This window comes from Diceros bicornis, chromosome 27 (genome assembly GCF_020826845.1).
Source record: "Diceros bicornis minor isolate mBicDic1 chromosome 27, mDicBic1.mat.cur, whole genome shotgun sequence".
Taxonomy (NCBI): domain Eukaryota; kingdom Metazoa; phylum Chordata; class Mammalia; order Perissodactyla; family Rhinocerotidae; genus Diceros; species Diceros bicornis.
In genome coordinates this window covers 45,649,680-45,667,711 of record NC_080766.1, presented here as the reverse complement: position 1 = coordinate 45,667,711, position 18,032 = coordinate 45,649,680, and the positions used below count along the sequence as shown (strand labels likewise).

The 18,032-nt window shown below is 54.0% G+C and overlaps 1 protein-coding gene across 1 annotated transcript; it reads left to right on the top strand.

Annotated features, from left to right (window-relative positions):
* Positions 1-1,155: 1,155 nt before the first annotated feature.
* On the top strand, positions 1,156-11,833 carry C27H21orf58 (chromosome 27 C21orf58 homolog; the record flags this gene model as incomplete). The annotated part of the gene is given in 7 exon segments (XM_058523369.1): positions 1,156-1,206; positions 1,209-1,325; positions 2,800-2,860; positions 4,248-4,321; positions 5,179-5,343; positions 8,063-8,174; positions 11,751-11,833. Coding segments are annotated over 7 exon segments (663 nt in total), but the record flags the coding sequence as incomplete, so codon positions are not given.
* Positions 11,834-18,032: the final 6,199 nt, after the last annotated feature.

Below are 18,032 nucleotides of genomic sequence, written 5' to 3'. Positions count from 1 at the left end.
TTAAGGGACTTTTAGCCCGGTTTGGGCCATTGGATGCAAGTTTCTAGGTCAGTTGCATTGAGGAGGGGACTGTAAGCTGCTGTTGCCCTGCTCCTCCCACAACCTCCACCAGCAGGCACGGGTTCCAATTTCAAATCTGCTGTATCCGCTTCATTAGTCAGGCTGACTGATTTGTAAATCTGGAATGGAGAGCCCATGCAAATGAAGGGCGACCTTTATCTGTTTGTGCCCTGGCCTCTGTGTGAAGCAGCAATTATAAAAGGCTTCCCTTGCTGGGCGCACCCCTCCCTACTTGCAGCCCTGCAGACAAGCCCTGGCCTCAGGTGGGTCATGACAGAGTGCTGACCTGGCTGGAGGTCCCGCCCCCAGGTGCCCCCGTCCCTCGGCCACCAGGATCCCCACCCTGGGGCTGGGGTCCCCGCAGGGCAGTACCAACGCTGGAGTCACATCCCCTCCTGGAGGGGTGGTGGCCCCGGGTGGCCCTGTGTCCTGTGAGGTGCCAGATAGGTGCCTGTGTGGGGGGCCACCGTGACCCCCACCCAGAAGTCCCTAGGCGAGACATTGGCCAGCTCCTTGGTGCCACCTCTGCTGCCACGCAGAATTTCCTGAAATCCACAGGGAGGTGATGCTCCTACCCTGTCCCCTTGGTGTCCGGGCTTCACTCCTATCTGGCTCTGAGGGTCCTAGGGAGGGGCTTGATGGCCTCCTGGAGGTGGTAATGGGTAAGGGGGCAGCAGGCCCCTGCAGTACATGGGGGATGGATGCAGCTGCCCTGTCCTCCAACCCCACACTCTTCTGGGCTCTGTCCTGAGGGTGGGGTGGTGTATGAGGGGTCTGGACTGTCCCCCCCCTCCCCAGGGCCACGCACTGCCCTCTGGCACCAGCTGCTGCCACTTTTGCCTTCCTGGTGAGCCCCTGGCATACCTGGGAGTCAGCAGTGTTTACAGGTAACCCCTTTGGAGAGCAGGCGGGGCATAGGAAGGACTCTCAGTGGAAACCTGGCAACCTGGGGCCTCCCTGTGTCCGCGGCGCCTGGCAACTGCCAAGGTGATGACTTGTGGGCTGCAGAGGCTCTGCAGTCCAGAGGGATGTAGCGACCCTCCCACAGAGGCCAGTCTCCAGGAGGTGAACCAAGCCGGGGGTGGAAATCCTCCAATGACACCAGGGCTGGGGCTGCTCCTTGTAGCTGAGCGGGTCTTTCCTGCAGATCACTGAGAACCAGGGAGGGAGGTGGGCTTGGGCATCCCCTCTCCTGTGGTCCTGGGATGCTGGACTCCTCACTGGCAGATCAGATGACTCGACTGACGCTGAAACTCTTGGAGAAGGTAAGATAGCAGGGCAATTGTGTTTTTAACTTGTTTAGGGATTGCAGCTTCAAAAAGTGAGATATTGGGGCCGGCCCGGTGGCGCAAGCGGTTAAGTGCGCGCGCTCCGCTGCGGCGGCCTGGGGTTCGCTGGTTCGGATCCCGGGCGCGCACCGACGCACTGCTTGGTAGGCCATGCTGTGGCGGCGTCCCATATAAAGTGGAGGAGGATGGGCACGGATGTTAGCCCAGGGCCGTCTTCCTCAGTAAAAAAAGAGGAGGATTGGCGGATGTTAGCTCAGGGCTGATCTCCTCACAAAAAAAAAAAAAAAAAAAAAAAAAAAAAAAGTGAGATATTATACCTGTGAGTACACTGCTGCTTCCAAAGCAAAACCTTTGTGGTGGTTTTTAGCCTTGTAATGAAGGACAGTGGTTTCTTGGCTTTTCTTCTCTGCATTTACACAGAACCCAGTAGATTCTTCCCACAGTTTCTATAGCCAGGAGGCAGGCACGCACCCAGGGGCCAGAGCAGATCCAGGGCCCCATGAAGCTCCACCATAGAGCCACGCGGCTTCAGTCTTTAAGGGAAGATGGGAACCCTGCCCAGTGCTGGGCCCACAGCCTTGCAGGATGGGCCTGATGGACCCGTCCCCACACCAGTCTTCTTTTGTTTTTGTTTTTGTTTTGTTTTGTTTTTTTGGTGAGGAAGATCAGCCCTGAGCTAACATCCAATGCCAATCCTCCCGTTTTTTTTTTTTTTTCTGCTGAGGAAGATTGGCCCTGGGCTAACATCCGTGCCCGTCTTCCCCCACTTTATATGGGACGCCGCCACAGCATGGCTTGACAAGCGGTGCACCCGTGCGCGCCCAGGATCTGGACCTGCGAACCTTGGGCCCCCGAAGCGGAGCACGCGCACTTAACCGCTGCACCACCGGGCTGGCCCTTCCACACCAGTTTTCTTATCTTTCTCTGAGGGTCTTCGTGGTCCAGGACCGGACGTCCTCACAGCCACCCAGTGCAGCAGCTCCTCCATGTCCCTGCGCCTGCTTTATTCCTCTTCTGATGCCCCGCAGCCCCAAGCTCCCCGTGGAGGGGGCAGCAGGGGTCACCCCAGGATGGGCCCAGACTATGGCTCCTCAGTCCAGGGCTCAGAAGGGGTGGTCAGGGTGGTCCGGGTGGTCAGGGCCACAGAACTGGACTGAGTCAAGCTCTTCAGAAAGCTGCCTGAAGGGGGCCATACACTTCAGAGCATCTGCCTTTGATTTCAAGGTGCAACGTATGGGCGTTGCACGGACAGCGTGACTCACATGGTCCCTAAGAGAGTATGTGACCCTTGCCACCTGTCGCAGACCTCCATGACATAGCTCTTCCTGCTCCCAGTCCCCTCCGTCTGGGGCGCGGGTCCCTTCAGAACCCTCAGAGCCCTCTGAGCCAGTCGCTCACACTGAGCCTGTGTCGGAGTGCGTGTCCCCGTCACGGCCTCTTTTCCTCACAGAAACTGGAGCAAGAGCGTGAGAACATGGAGGGGGAGTCTGAGGACCCTCGCCTCATGCCAGGTGAGAGCCCCGGGCTGCATGGAGCCCTATAGGCAGGCACGAGACCCCCGTCAGCTCAGGTCCCTCCCTGCCTCCTGTCACAGCAAGACTGTCCTTAAGACTCTTCATTCAGAGCTGAAAGGCTGTTGTTTTCATCTTTAACACACACACACACACACACACACACACACACACACCAGGTGCTCCACTAGGCACACCCTCATACTTTGTCACCTTTAGTCTGCAAACCCCAAGAGGGAGTACATTCTTCATTCCCACTTTGCAGATGAGAGGGTGGAGGCACAGAGAGCTCTGATAATCTGCCCCAGGTTGCCCAGCTCAGAAGTGGCCACATCCAGATTAGACTCATGTTGCCCTGAGCCTGCTCTGGGGTGAGGCATGTGGGGGACTCATCCCGTTCCATCCATCCTCAGGTGTCCAGACCAGACACCCCCGTGCGTCCGCTGACCCTGGCCTGTGGTCAGATGCTCAGGCCACAGGAACCAGGAGAGGGGACCCTTTTCCCCGGTGATGGGGTCTGGATTCGGGGACATCTGGGCAAGGTGCTGGGGAGGACTGCAGAGCATTGCTTGTTCTTTAATATGTGGGGTAGCCCCTAGGGCTGTGGGGGCTCCAGGCAGCTCCTGAGGGCAGCAGGCAGAGCCCTGGGCCCAAATCCAGATAGAAAATCCCAAACCAGGTCACCTGCCCAAGAGGTGTGAGCAGAACCACGGAGCAGTGCAAGTGGGCTGGGGGCAGGTGTTCCTGGGGACCCTCCAAGGTGAGGCTGCTCTGGGCATCCCCCAGCGGAGGGGGGCAGGCCTGCTGTGCCCAGAGGAAAGGAGGCCAGAGCCAGACGCCTTCTAGAGCCTTCTCTCGAATGGGGTCCCGTTCCTCGGAGAGGCATGGACTTAAGGATGCTGCAGATGGCGTCACCTGCGGCTTGGCAGACCACGCCAGCCTCCAGGCAGCTTAGGGCCACCGGGCTCACCACCCGGTTGTGGTCACCACCGAGCCCTGTGAGGGCCTCCTTCCTCTCAACGGCGTCCAGCAGAGCCTGAGGGGTTTTCTACCACGGGCGCTGCAGGAGCAAGGGGTACCTGGGCCCCGGATAGGAATCTGTGCTGTGTGACTTCCAGCTCCTTTCCAGGAATAAGATGATCCACTGGACAGGCCCCAACTCAAAGATGGGGCTCCCTGAGTGCCCGCCTGTGGCCCACATAACCCCCGATGGGGTGGCCCCTGATCTCGCTCCCCCCAGGCACTGTCCCTCCTTCTCCGGGACAGGCGTTCACAGGAAGCCTGAGCCCAGGTCACCCCTGGCGCCGGGGCGGGTGAGGTTGGGGCGTTCTGATGGGGTCTGCGGTGATGAGACTTGAAGTGTTCCTCACTGCGTGCTTCCCTCCAGGAGACGAGGACAGGCCGGCCGCAGCCCTGCAGAGTGCTCTGCTGAGGAGGAAGGACCTTCTGCAGAGACTCTGGGTAGGCGCCCCAGGGTCGCAGCAAGCCTAGGCCCGAGCTCTCTGTGGCTGAAACTGCTGGCCACTGCGCTCAGACAGGAGGCACAGTGTGTGTGGGGGGGGTCTTTCTGGACTCAGCGCTGGCTCTCTGATGTTTGTGACTTGTGGATGGATAACTCATGAATCGTGAGCAGCTACGAGGCCTCACACCCAGATCACAGACCTCACGGGGAAAGTCAAACAGGCACACACACTTTCTGCAGTCTGGGCTCTAGCAGGGGTGTTACTAGCTAAAAACCTGCTTTGGTTGCACATTATCCAAGGTGGAAATGCTGTGCAAAAGGCCCCGTTCCCCCAGAAAGTGGGATTCTGAAATGCTCAGGGGCTCCATCTGAACTCAACTCACCAGCAGCAGGGAATGCCCATGCGCGATGCATGTGATTCCAGACGGATGGTTATGGAAACATGTGCTTTGCAGTGAAGTAGATGTGGAAGTTGGAAGGAGACAATATACTCTGTTGTCTGGAACAAAAGAGCACCCAGAGCTAGTTCATGTTATTTGGTGAATTTGGAAAGAAGCGTTATGCTCACCTGTGCCCCACGTGTGGGGCCTTCAGGCTTTGCTTTCCAGGGCTCTGATTCCAGAGGGGCTGCACTTGCGCCTTGTGTGGGGGCGGGAGGAGAGCCCAATGGAGACCAGTGACGGCCAGTCCGAAGGCCGCCCACACAGAGGGCACACGTCTGTACATTGGCGCTGCCGTGCAGGCGGAGGACAAGCCCAGAACACGCCACTTCCCCACTGGGCCTCCTCCCCGGGCCTCCTCACTGAGCGTTTGTGGCTCCCCGCTCGGTGCAGCAGGCTCTGCATTGGCGTTGCAGGAACATCACCTCCTGGAAGAGCTCTCCCACGCCCACACCTGGAGGGGGGTGAACAGAGGAGCCCACGGGTCAGGGCTGCCCCCAGAAGTGCCCCCCATGGGAATCTACCCGGTAGCCTCCCCACCCCCACCGGCCCTGGAGTCGCCACGGATCATCCAACACTCCGTAAGTCTTCGTTATGGTGAACCCAGGGCAGAACCAAGGTGGGTGAGGTGGCACAGAGACCTCTCATCTGAGCAGAGATGGCGGCTCCTCTCCCACACCTCTCGGCCAACCTCAGCAGCATCACAAAAGTGCTCTGAAGGTGCTCAGTGGCTCAGAGCCAACACTGGCTGCATTTACTGTGTCCCGAGCACTGTACAGGGACTTCGGTGGCTCATCTCCGTCAGTCCTCGCAGGCACCCTGAGACTGCCTTTGGGGAGGAGGTGGTCTTGTCCCCTCATTACAGATGAGGGGCTGGGCTCCCAGCTTGGCCTTCCGGGCTCTAGCCCCAGTCCTAACTTTTCACCAGGAGCAGAAGGATCAGGGGGATTCAGCACCAGGAGGGCCCTGAATTTGGGAAAGAAGGGTGTCAACTCTTTTTCAAAACTTCATAATGACCAGGGGAAGCTTAAGACCCTAATTTCAAGGGCAGAATTTAAAAAGGTAAAAGAGTGTTCCAATTTTGGGGTCCTCACACCTTCATTCAGCATCCTAGGTACAAGCAACGGAAAACAACTCCTACTTTCTTAAGCGAAAGGGAGTGTATTAGAGGGCCGCTGGGTGCCCAGAGGAGGGACGGAAGCCAGGACCTGGCACCTCGAAGCCTCAGGAGAAGTTCAATGTGACCAGGGAGAAGAGAGGCCAAGGAGGTGGGCAGGGTCCAGTTAAGAAGGTTCTGGACTGGCTGGCCAGGGAGACTGATGGTGCCGGCAGTCTCCCTCCATGACCTGGAGGGCATTTGTCCTTTGGGAGAGGACGCTGGCAACATATGGTGGGGGGAATGGAGTGGGAAGGGGCTGTCTCAGAGGGACCCATGCTAACAGAGCCCGCACAGCCCCCTTTGCCCCTGGACTGTCTGTGTCCAGGTGCCAGGTATCCCCAGCCTGCATGTTCCCGTCTTCCAACACCTGGAACCTCCTTCCAGGAAGGGTGGGAGTAGTGGGGGTGTAGCTACAGGAGGCTGTCCCCAAGCCCAAACATGTTTACACACTGCACTCCATCAGGGCCCAGGCATGCTTGCACATTTCAGTCTTGGCCCCAAGACACCGAGGACAGGCAGGACGCTTGGTCATTACAATGAATTTCCTAGAAGCTGGACTCGGAGACCCCTAGGTAGCAGGTCCCATCAGCCAGGACAGGCACAGCCGCTCTGAGAATGGCTCTTTGGGCTGTGCTGGGGTAGCAAACTATGGCTATGGGCCGAGCCTGGCCTGCCATCTGTTTCTGTACCACCTGCAAGCTAAGAATGGTTTTACATTTCTAAATGTTTGGGGAAAAAATCAAAAGAAGGAGGATAATTTGTAACACATTACAATGATAGGAAATGCCAATCTGTGTTCATAAATAAAGTTTCATTGGACCAGCCTCATTTGCTGCCACGCCTGTGGCCAATCTCAACCTAGAACGACAGAGTAGAGTAGCTGCAACTGAGGCTGCGTGGCCCCCAAAACCCAGACGACTTACTGTCTAGGCCTCCACAGAGAGAGAGTGCCGGCCTCCTTTGCCGGCCACCCTTTCTGTGAGCTGAGGAAGAAGGGACAAGGTCAGGGCCCGTACCTCCAGGAAGGATTAACGTAAGTGGTCTCTCTGGTGCAGGCTCACCCAGTGCATGCTGGATTGTTGCGTGTTTTTAACTCAGAAGAGAAGTGCAGGTTATTTCATGACAGGTTCCGTGGATGCCTCTACTAAAGCAGAATTAATGAAATGAGGGATTGACTTAGCCTGCTGAATACAGGAAATGTGGCAAACACTAAAAATACCATGTCTCAGTCAGCTTGGGCTGCCATAATAAATACCACAGACTGGGCAGCTTAAACAATAGAAACTTATTTTCTCCCAGTTCTGGAGGCAGGACGTCCCAGATCAAGATGCCGGCCAATCTGGTTCATGGTAAGAGCTCTCTTCCTGGCTTGCAGATTTCTGCCTTCTTGCTGTGTCCTCACATGGCAGAGAGAGCTCTGGTGTCTCTTCCTCTTCTTATTAGGGAACCACCCTTATGACCTCATTTAACCTTTATCACTTTCTCACAGGCCCTGTCTCCAAATACAGTCATGTTGGAGATTGGGGCTTCAACATATGAATTTAGTGGGGACGCAAACATTCAGTCCATAATATACCATGTCCTAAGTGATACCCAGACTCAAATATCTATCTATGCAGCCATCTATTTAACCTCTAGGGTTAATCCTTTAAATTTCCCCTTGGATGGATGGGTGGATAGATGGATGACCAGATAGATGTGTGGGTGGGTGGGTGGGTGGATGGATGGAAGGATGAGTGAGTGGGTGGGTGGGTGGACTGGTAGACAGATGGGTAGATGGGTGGGTGGGTGGACGGATGGGTGAGTGAGTGGGTGGGTGAGTGGGTTGGTAGATAGATGGGTAGATGAGTGGGTGGGTGGATGGATGGGTGAGTGAGTGGGTGGGTGGGTTGGTAGACACATGGGTAGATGGATGGGTGGGTGGATAGATGGGTGAGTGAGTGGGTAGGTGGGTGGGCGGGTGGGCTGGCAGACAGATGGCTAGATGGGGGGGTGGGCGGGTGGATGGATGGGTGGTTGAGTGAGTGAGTGGGTGGGTGGGTGGGTTGGTAGACAGATGGGTAGATGGGTGCATGGGTGGATGCTGTAGAACACTCTCTCCAAGGGCACTTTCAGGTAACTTTCCATCTGGCTTTTCCTAGGTCCCCCAGCCTCCTGCCACCATCATTCAGCAGCTGCCTCAGCAGCCACTCATAGCACAGATTCCCCCTCCCCAGGCCTTCCCCACTCAAAGGTCAGGAAGTATTAAGGAAGGTAAGTGTTCCATATTAAATTGTTATGAGTTTATGAAATTCTCAACTGAAACAAAAAATATTTTCTAATCAAGATAGTTACATAGGGTCAGCTATTGTCTACTCAACTGAAGCTATGCATTTACATGAAAGATGAAAATAATTTTAACTTTGAAAAATCCTTATATGGTGGACAATCTGAGGGAAGAAAGTAAGAGGTAAAAGAAAGAGGCCTAGACTAGAATTGAAGGAATTGGGCTCCAGTCCCAACTCATCCAATTATTAGCTCTACCAAAACCTTGGTTAATTTGCTGCTGCTTTTTAAATAACCTTTAAATATTTGACTTTAAAACAGCTTTATTGAGATGACATAGAATAAATTGCACAAAGTGTACAATTTCATAAGTTTTGACATATGTAAATACCTGTGAACCCATCACTAAATCAAGGATGTGAACACATCTATCACCCTGCAAGTTTTCCATGGCCCTGCTTACTCCCTCTTTCTTGCCCCCCACAAGCAACTGCTGGTCAGCTTTCGCCATGCTGTGTTAGTTAGCATTTTCTAGATTTTTATATAAATGGAATCACACAGTACATACTCTTTTTTATGTGCCTTCTTTCACTCAGCAGAATGGTTTTAATCTCATCACTCTAGTTGGGTGCATCAAACCATGACTCTTGCCATTGCTGAGTAACACTCCACTGTGTGGATGGGCCCGTCTATGTCTCCTTTCACCTGTTGATGGACCTTTGGGTTCTTTCCAGTTTTCTGTTAGCACCACAAAAGCTCCATGGACATTCATGTCTGAGTCTTCCCGCGGACATAGGTTTTCATTTCTCTTGAGTAAATACCTAGGAGTGGAATGGCTGAATGATATGGCAGGTGTGTGTTTACCTTTCCAAAAAATGGCCAAACTGTTTCCATAGTGTCTGCACCATTTTACGCTCCCACCAGCCACGTATGAGAGTTCCACTTCCTTCACATCCTTGCCAGCACTTGGTCTGGTCAGTCTTTTTAATCTCAGCCATTTTAATAGAGGGCTAGTGGTAGTTCACTGTAGTTTTAATTTGCATTTCCCTAAAGACTGATGGATTAGGAGTCTATAGGGGCAGACCCGTGTGTGGAATCAGTCTTCTGAGCAGTGTTCTCAGTTCCGTCCCAGTGACCAGTACCAGCCTGTTTAGTTACTGTGGCTCCACCGTGTGCTGTAATACACAGGCCTGGTCCAAGGTGGCCACACTGCCCACGCGGGGCCTGTTCACACTGTGACCCACACAGGTGCCCCTGGAGCTGCAGAGACACAGCGTGTGCACTCCCAGGGGCATCTGCGTCTCTCCTCATGACTCACTGCTGGTTCTTCCCGGCGAACTTTAGTGACAGCCTGTCAGGGTCCAGAGGCAAATCGAGCAAACCATGCGTGTGGTGATCTGTGTTTGTGTGCGTGCATGTGTGCCGTATGTGTGTGCAAATGCTTGTGTGCCTAAAAGAGAAAAAGTGGTGTTTAAAATCAGTGGCAAAAAATGAAATATTCAGTAAGTAGCTAGCTACTTAGAAAAAGTAAAGTCAAACTCCTTACCCCACTCCTTATACCAAACAAGTCCCGACTGAATCAAATATTTAAAGGTAAAAATACAAAATCTCAAAAGTACTGTAACAACCACTTTGGAGAACTCTTGGGCTGTTTCATAGAAAATTAAACACACACTATCTTGAGCCACCTCCTCCCCTGTAACAAAAGGAACTTGGGACCCTTGGCTCCCTTGCTTCTCTGGCCTGACCCAGTCCTGCTCCCTTTCAGCTCCACCTCTGAGAAAAGCTTCACAAAAGTAGACACTAGTACAATTTCATACACAAAATACTGTTTGAATTTACCTATTAGGTAAATTCAAATCATTTCTATCATCTTGAGACGATCCTTCACAAGCCCCCAGCAGCACCTCAGCGTTCCCTCTCTCGCACAGAGAGACCTGGCCCACTCGAGGTCATGAATGCCCTTCTTTATTTTCTCCTATGGCTTTGTTTATCTTTTACACTCAGATTTTCAATCTGTCTGGAGTAGATTTTTGTGTGTGCTTCGAGTTAGGGGTCATCATGGGTTTTGCCATGGATGTCAATTCAACCCTGTCTCCCCACTGCACCGACCTTTGTCATGAGGCAGCAGCGGACGTGGGTCTGTGTCTGCACCCTCCTGCTGTCTAATCTTCTCACACTTTAGTCTGCAAGTGGGGATCCTGCAGACCCCACTGGGGGAGCTTCCCCTCAGAGGGCTTGCTGCTGCTGCTGGACGGGGCTGCCCCAGGCCCAGGCCCACGTAGTCTCCTCCAGGGTCTTGGCCCAGAATGCCAGGATCAGCCTCCCCACTGTCTTATCTTGTAGGTAAGAGTTCCCACAGCTGTGTTGCTGCAAGACCCAGGCTCTGTCCTCCCGCCCCCCGTGGCACCTGTGGCAAAATCTGCGTTAGTCAGGGCTCTCCAGAGAAACAGAGCCAACAGGATATGCATAGAGAGAGAGGAAGATGTCTTTTAAGGAATTGGCCCGTGTGGTCAAGAAGGCTTAGCTAGTCCAAAATCTGCAGGGCGGGCCGGCAGGCGGGAGACCCCAGAAAGAGTTGCGGTTTGAGTGGAAGGGCATCGGCACCCCTGCCAGCACCCTGGCTCCTGGCTGCGCCTGTGGGAGCACCCCTGGCCTCCAGGCTTCAGATTGTTTGAGTGGGAGTGAGAGAGATCCTGGGGACCTTCAAGGGCTGCCGTGTTTCCAGGGCCTAGTTGCTGTGGAAAGAACCCGTGTTTACCTCTCACACTGACACAAATTTACGTTTCATAGTATCCAGGGTTGGTGAATATATTAATTTCCCCGGGGCTGCCTTAACAAAGCACCACGAGCTGGGGGGCCTACAACAACACAGATGTACTCTCTCAATTCTGGAGGCCAGAAGTCCCAAGTCAAGGTGTCACAGGGCTACCCTCCCTACAGAGGCTCTGGGGAGGATCCTTCCTGCCTCTTCCAGCGGCCGCTCCCGGTGTTCCTGGGCGTGTGGCCACATCGCTTCTGTCTCTGCCCCGTCTCCATGTGGCTTCTCCTCTGTCTGTGTCTCCTCTTCTGTCTGTCTCAAATCTCCCTCTGCCTCTGCCTTATAAAGACACTTGTCCTTGGATTTAGGGCCCCCTGGATAATCTAGGATGATCTCATCTCAAGATCCTTAATTAGATCTGCAAAGACCCTTCTTCCAATTAAGGTCACAGTCAGGGATCTTGGGGACTAGGAAGTAGACACTTTTGGGGGGCCACCATGCAGCCCAGGTGGACTTGTGGAATCCTGTAGCAGGAAGGCAAAGCAGAGCAGCCTCCTGGGAGCCCAGCTGGACACCGTCACCAGCACTTTGAAGCGCACACTCTCTGACCTAGGCGTTTCACATCCCAGGACGTGCCCCCACAGACCTGCACGTTGGATACCTGTGCGGAAGGGTCTCCGTTGCTTGTAATGCACTACGTCTATTTCAACAAATAGGAGACTCGGAAGCTTTGTTCTCAGGAGAGGCCCGCTAATCGGCCGCCGTCCTAGAATGACCTAGCCCCTCCTGGCCTCTCCTTTCAGACATGGTGGAGCTGATGCTGATGCAGAATGCACAGATGCACCAGATCATCATGCAAAACCTGATGCTCAAAGCCCTGCCCCCCTCAGCGCTCATGCCCTCTGGAGGACCGCAGGCCGCCCCCCGGCACCCCACCCTGCAGGTAGGCTCAGCCGGGAGCAGACATCAAGGCAAAGGCAACGCCCAAACCAAAACCAGAGGACCTGGGGTGGCTTTTCTCTGGAAATTGCGCACCTGCCTAACTCTGAAAAGCACATTTCTGGCTCTGGGTCTGTGACCTGTCTGTGCAGCCCCCCAGTGGTCCCCTGTCCCACCCCAGATGAAGAGTGGATTGTGCAGTTCGGGGCCCAGAAAGCTGCTTCCTTAAGCCAGAAGAGCCCTGCTGGAGCCTCGCCCTCCCCTCCTGGCCCCCCTGCCCATAGCTGCCCATCCAGGGCTCCAATCCCACCCTAAGTCAGGAACCAGGCGGAGGGAAAGGGGATGGCTGAGAGCGGCCCAGGGTCCCGTTGAAATGGACCGGTGTGTGTGCTGTACCCAGGACCCCCAGCAGGCGCACCGCGCCATCCTGCGAGCCGAGAGGCAGAAGCCGCCAGCCGTGCATCACCACCACCACTACACGCCCCCAGCCCCACTGCAGGCCGTCCCTGCAGCTGGCTCCCCAGTGGGTTACTCCCTGTGGCCCTCAGTGGTCTCGGCCACTGCCCTCCCACCTACTGCTGGCTTCCTGCCCACTGTGCTCCACGTGGCCGGCCCCTCAGCGGCTGCCCTTAGCGCGTAAGTCCTGGCCGGGCTTAAGGCCAGCTTCCTGGGTCTGGGGAGTGGGAGGATCCCAGGGCCGAGTCACCCCTTCTCATTCTTGCTGAGAACCAGTGGACACCCCATCTGCGTCAGGTCAACAGGCTGCAGCAGGGAATTTGGAAAGGAGCCTGGCAGGCCCTGCCGTCTCCCAGAGGGACGAGGGTGGGACCACGGCAGCCTCAGCCCCTGGCCGCCTCAGCCCCTGGCCGCCACAGCCGGCCAAGTGTGGACCCCCGGCCAACCTCCCAGGGAAGCTGCCTGCAGCTTAGGTCATTTGTCCTGCCCAGTAGGGGTGGCCCTGGGAATGTCTAGTGGAAACACAGCTGCGAGGGCCCCCCGCCCAAGCCCTGGCAGCATGATGTGTCTGCGTCTGTGAGCCAGACCAGGGCAGACACCGGAGACATCTTGCCTTTCCTTTAGGATGGCGTCCGATGGCGTCCTGCCCACACATGCTCCGGGCCTGTGAGCCCCACGATTGGGCTCCAGCAAGCAGCAGGGTCCTCGCTCTCCCGCTAGGGGCAGTCGTGGGCCCTGGATGCTGGACTCAGGATCACAAGGAAATGGGGCTTTCATCAGGAAAGACAGCTCAGGAGCCATAGGAGAAAGACCAATGGATTTAGCCACATAAAATCTTAAGCCTTCCAGTGGGAAAAATACCATAAACACAGTCAAATAGCATGATAACTGGGAGATGTGTCTGCCACGGCGTGGCAGAGGGAGAGTCTCCTGTTAACGTGGAGGAAGCTGCAGGACGTGCACGATGTGACCTCTGTTGATGTACGTGGATAGATCTGCAAGTGGGTTTGCATAGCTTTTCTTCCTAGAAATAAAACACAAGAAGCTGCACACGTTCCTTTTGAAGAAAGGCTGAGGGGGGGCTTCCTCAGTCCCACTTGTTCCCTCCGGTGGTTGGGTTTCTGACACGAATACATAAACTTGACACTTTCTGTACTTATTGTTACTTTATTTTCTTGGTGGAATTATGGTCCCTTGCTATTTTAATATTATTTTCACGTAAATGTCATTTTTAAGTATTATGGATGTTTTCATTGGCCCCTTTTGGGATAAATTATCTCTTTCTCTAAGTTCTGCACAAGCAGGAGCCCTGTCTCCCCTTTGCATCCTTGGACACACACACGTTCTCCAGAGCGCTGGTCAGAGGAAGCGAGATGGCGTTTGAGTTGCCGTTTGGCGGAACGCAGGCTCGCTCTGGGCTGAGCCAGCCCGGCTTCGGAGCAGTGAGGGTGACGTGTGCCCACAGGGGAGGGGTGGCCCGAGCACAGCGAGTGGGGCATCTAGTCTCTTGTTAAATGCACCAATTAAAGGTCTGACCCAATTTCCTATTTTCACGTTGACTTTTTCTAACATGGCTTTTCTCTTTGGTTTTATTTCTCAACATAATTATTAATTCAACAGAGAGAGGAAATTTGACAGAAGTTGATTGTCTTTGGATGGCCTGGTAAATTGGAAAAACTCAGTTTTGTTTATCTCCTAAGTAGGGAAAACCCAGGTCTTCCTCCTGTGTCTTTCTTCCCCGTGAGTCTCTTTACACTCACACAGAACACTTCACTTCCGGTCACCAAATGTCTGGGTTTTTCCCTACACCAAGCGATTCTCTGCGACACCAGCTGGGGATCCGACAACTTAACTCAATTCTGACACCATCTGCCCGGAGATGGCGTCAGACCCCACAGGGTAAGGGCTCAGTCCCATGAGACGTCCCTCCCAGCACGCTTCAGTCAGCAATCACAAGTCCAGGTTATCACCTGTGCTCCGGCCAACCAGATATAAATCAGGATTCCCATGATCCCCTCCTCAGGTTTGATTAATTTACTAGAAGCTCACAGAACTCAAGAAACACTTAAATTGACTAGTTTATTAAAGGATATGATGAAGGATACAGATGAACAGTGAGATGAAGAGACATACAGGGCAAGGTCTGGGAGGGTCCCGAGTGCAGAAGCTTCTGTCCCATGGAGTTGGGGTGCATCACCCTCCTGGTACGTGCACCTGTTCACCAGCCTGGAAGCTCCCTGAACCCCATGCTATTGGGATTTTATGGAAGCTTCATCATGTAGGCATGATCAATCATTAAGCCTCTCTCCCCTCTCTGGAGGATGGGAGGTGGGGCTGAAAGTTCCAGGCTTCTGATCATGGCTTGCTCCTTCTGGTGACCAGCCCCCACCTTATTAGGACAAAAGATGCTCCTATCACCCAGGAAATCACAAGAGATTCAGGAGCTCTGTGCCGGGAACTGGAGGCAGAGACTGATGGATATATCTTCTATGCTCTCACACCTGGCCGTGCCAGGTCAGCAGGGATGGAGGAAACGTGTTCCTGCACAGGAGTGTCCCTGTGCTGTGACCCCAGGACAAGGCACTAGTGGGAGGGCCTGCAGTAGGGGTGGATCACCAGGGGTCAAGGCATCCCCATACGTGGCCCCCTTGGTCCCTCTTGGGCCAACCTTCGGGAGCTGAAGAGGTCTGAGCAGCCCTGGAAGGGGGCTGAGCTGCTTGGGAGGCCGGTTCTGGGGTCCAGGGGCCTAGAGTATGGTGGTTGGGGCTTTGCATGGCGTAATATTGTGATATAATAAGAAATACATATTTGATCTTCATCCCCGGTTTCTGGCGTAGAAGCTCTTAAAACTCGTGTAATTCCCAGTGAGAGGGGTAAGAGGAGTGTCTTTTGTTATTCATAATAAACCCCTTTCAACCACACCTGAGATTATGCAAATGAGGTGAATCTGTGGGCCCCCCAGAGCTTCAGCAAGGGGGCTGGTCACCAGAGGAAGCAACCACGTGATTAAATGGGATTAGAGGGTCAGAACTTGCAGCCCCACCCCCAACCTCAGGGAGGGGAGAGGGGCTGGAGATTGAGTTAATCCCCAACGGCCAAGGATTGAATCAATCCTGCCTATGGAATGGAACCTCCACAAAAACCCAAAAAGATGGGAAGGTGACGCACCCCAAACTCCATGGTGACAGAGCTCCTGTGCTCGGGACCCTCCCAGACCTTGTTACCACACAAAATTGGGGTTCTCTTGCCTGATCTGCATAAATAGCCAATTAATTATGGCATCAGCCTTTGGGGAAAGAGATCAGCTTTATTCCGTGAGATCTATCTGCAGGGTGAACAGGGGGTGTGTGACCTCAGATCTGTCTCCGATTCAGGATTTGGGGCAAAATTTAAGAGGTTAGAGAGAGTAGGCTGCCATGTGGAAATGCTGGTGGGACAGGTTTTGATTGGTGGGCTTCAAGCATTTGTGGTAAGGTTTTAAATATTTATGATACGGTTCTCAACTTTTATGATAGGGTTCTAAACATTTATGATGAGGTGAGGAAAGAATTTTAACACCAGATCTTCCTGAATGAGGGACGCCTTGCTTCTGATAAGAGTCTGACATTCAAGTTCTGGTTGTGTCCAGACTGGTCCTTGGATTCCATGAGGAGGAGGGTCTTTGGTTCTGTGGTCATTTCAGTTCAAGATTTCTTCTGCACATGCTCGGGCTACGTGACTGTGCACATAAAAGGCAATTCTTTTTTTTTTTTTTTGAGGAAGATTAGCCCTGAGCTAACATCTGTTGCCAATCCTTCTCTTTTTGCCGAGGAAGACTGGCCCTGGGCTAACACCTGTGCCCATCTTCCTCTCCTTAATATGGGATGCCTCCACAGCATGGCTTGACAAGTGGTGCGTTGGTCCACGCCCAGGATCTGAACCTGGGCAGCCGCAGTGGAGCAGACGAACTTAACTGCTACACCACTGGGCCGGCCCCTGAAAGGTAATTCTTAATCACTCTGTTGATAAAAGATGGGGTCAGTTGATTGGTTCTGGAGGGCCCGTGGTTACAACCTCACCCTATGTGTCTCTTCATCTGGCTGTTCCTGTATCCTGTATAGTAGCCTTTATAATAAACCAGTGTTTCCCACAATTCTGTGAGCCATTCTAGCAAATTACTGAACCAGATGGAGGGGGTGTGGAGACCCTGATTTGTATTGAAGTTGAACAGAAGTGTGGGTACCCTGGTCTGAAGTGGGGAGCAGTCTTTCGGGACTGAGCCCTTAACTTGTGGGGTCTGCACTAACTCCTGTTGTGAGCAGTTTTCTTTTAATGGCCATGCCCTCATGCTGGTGGGGCTCCTACAGGCACATCGTGCCCACCGGTGCTAAGACGTTGACACTCACTGAAAAGCATCGAAGACCCACGAAGTAAGAGATGCTGCGCCGGCCTGGCCTGGAGCCTTAAGATCCTCAGCTGACCTACAGATTTAATGTAACTCTCACCAAGATTCCAGGTCGTCACGGCTCAGGAGCTGAGTCCAGAATACAGGCAGGAGAGTAGAAGGCCGAGGAGCCCAAGGTACTGGGTCTGCCCTGGCAGACACTGGCTTTGCAGGAAGCTCCAGAGCCAGGGCAGTGTGGGCCACGTCAGGGGTGGGCAAAAGTGACCAGTGGAATGAAATAGCCAGGACGGAGCTCCACAGCCAGGTGGCAGGTGACACAGCCATTGACTGGACAGTGGGCGGCCTTTTCTCAGATTCCGAAGGTCAGAGGGACACTTACTCAGTCTCTATTGTTTTCAGTGATATATGAAAACACCTCTGAATCAGTAAGAAAAAAGAACTAGTAGAAAAATGGGCCTAAGGGCTGAGCAGTCACCTCACAGTGGAGGCAATGCCAATGAAGAGGGTCACTGGTGACAGGACACAGGACGGCCACAGTGCACACACAGACACCCATCCATGTGGAGGGGTCAGGGTGTGCACAGTTGGGGTCTGGACCCCGGGGTCACTGCATCGGGCTGCTGGGGGACAGGTGAGCTGGCCCTTCAGGATTAGGTGTTGCCTGGTAAAGCTGGACCTCCCACCCCGGCCCCCAGCAGTTCCGCTGTGAGGCCCATCCCCAGGACCCCGCCTGTGCCCTGGATGTGGCCAGAGGTTCACCAGGGTCAGCTCTGACGGCAGACGGAGGAGCCTCCGAAATACCCACCGATGGGACCCATAGGTCTCAGGACCCCTTCAGTCTTAGAAAGGACTGCAGAGCCAGGAGCTTTGGGGGGTTATCTTTGGTCTTCGCTGTGTCAGACTTTAAACTGATAACAAGCTTAACTAACTGACCAAAAGCAGGCCGTGCATGGCCAACAGTGACTCAGGACGACGACTGGCCCAACTCCGGGTCCCCGAGAGCCCAGGGAAAGTCCTGGCTGAGACAGGACACAAATCCAGCGGGAAATGTGTTTTCTTGTTTCTAAAATTGATTCATGGGAGAAACAAATTCTCAGAATCGTAGCACCCCTGGGTTTTAGCGCCAAAAAAGGGCCTCTGAGAGGCTGTGTTTCCTTGCTGCACCCTCTTCAGGGCTCCTTGGAGGGATGCGCTGCGCTGCGCTGTGGTTGGTGTGTGGACCTGGGAGGCCCCCGTGATGGAGGCCCTGGGTTGGCTCAGCGCCCCTCCACGATCCACTCCCACCCATGACACCCCACGCTCATGA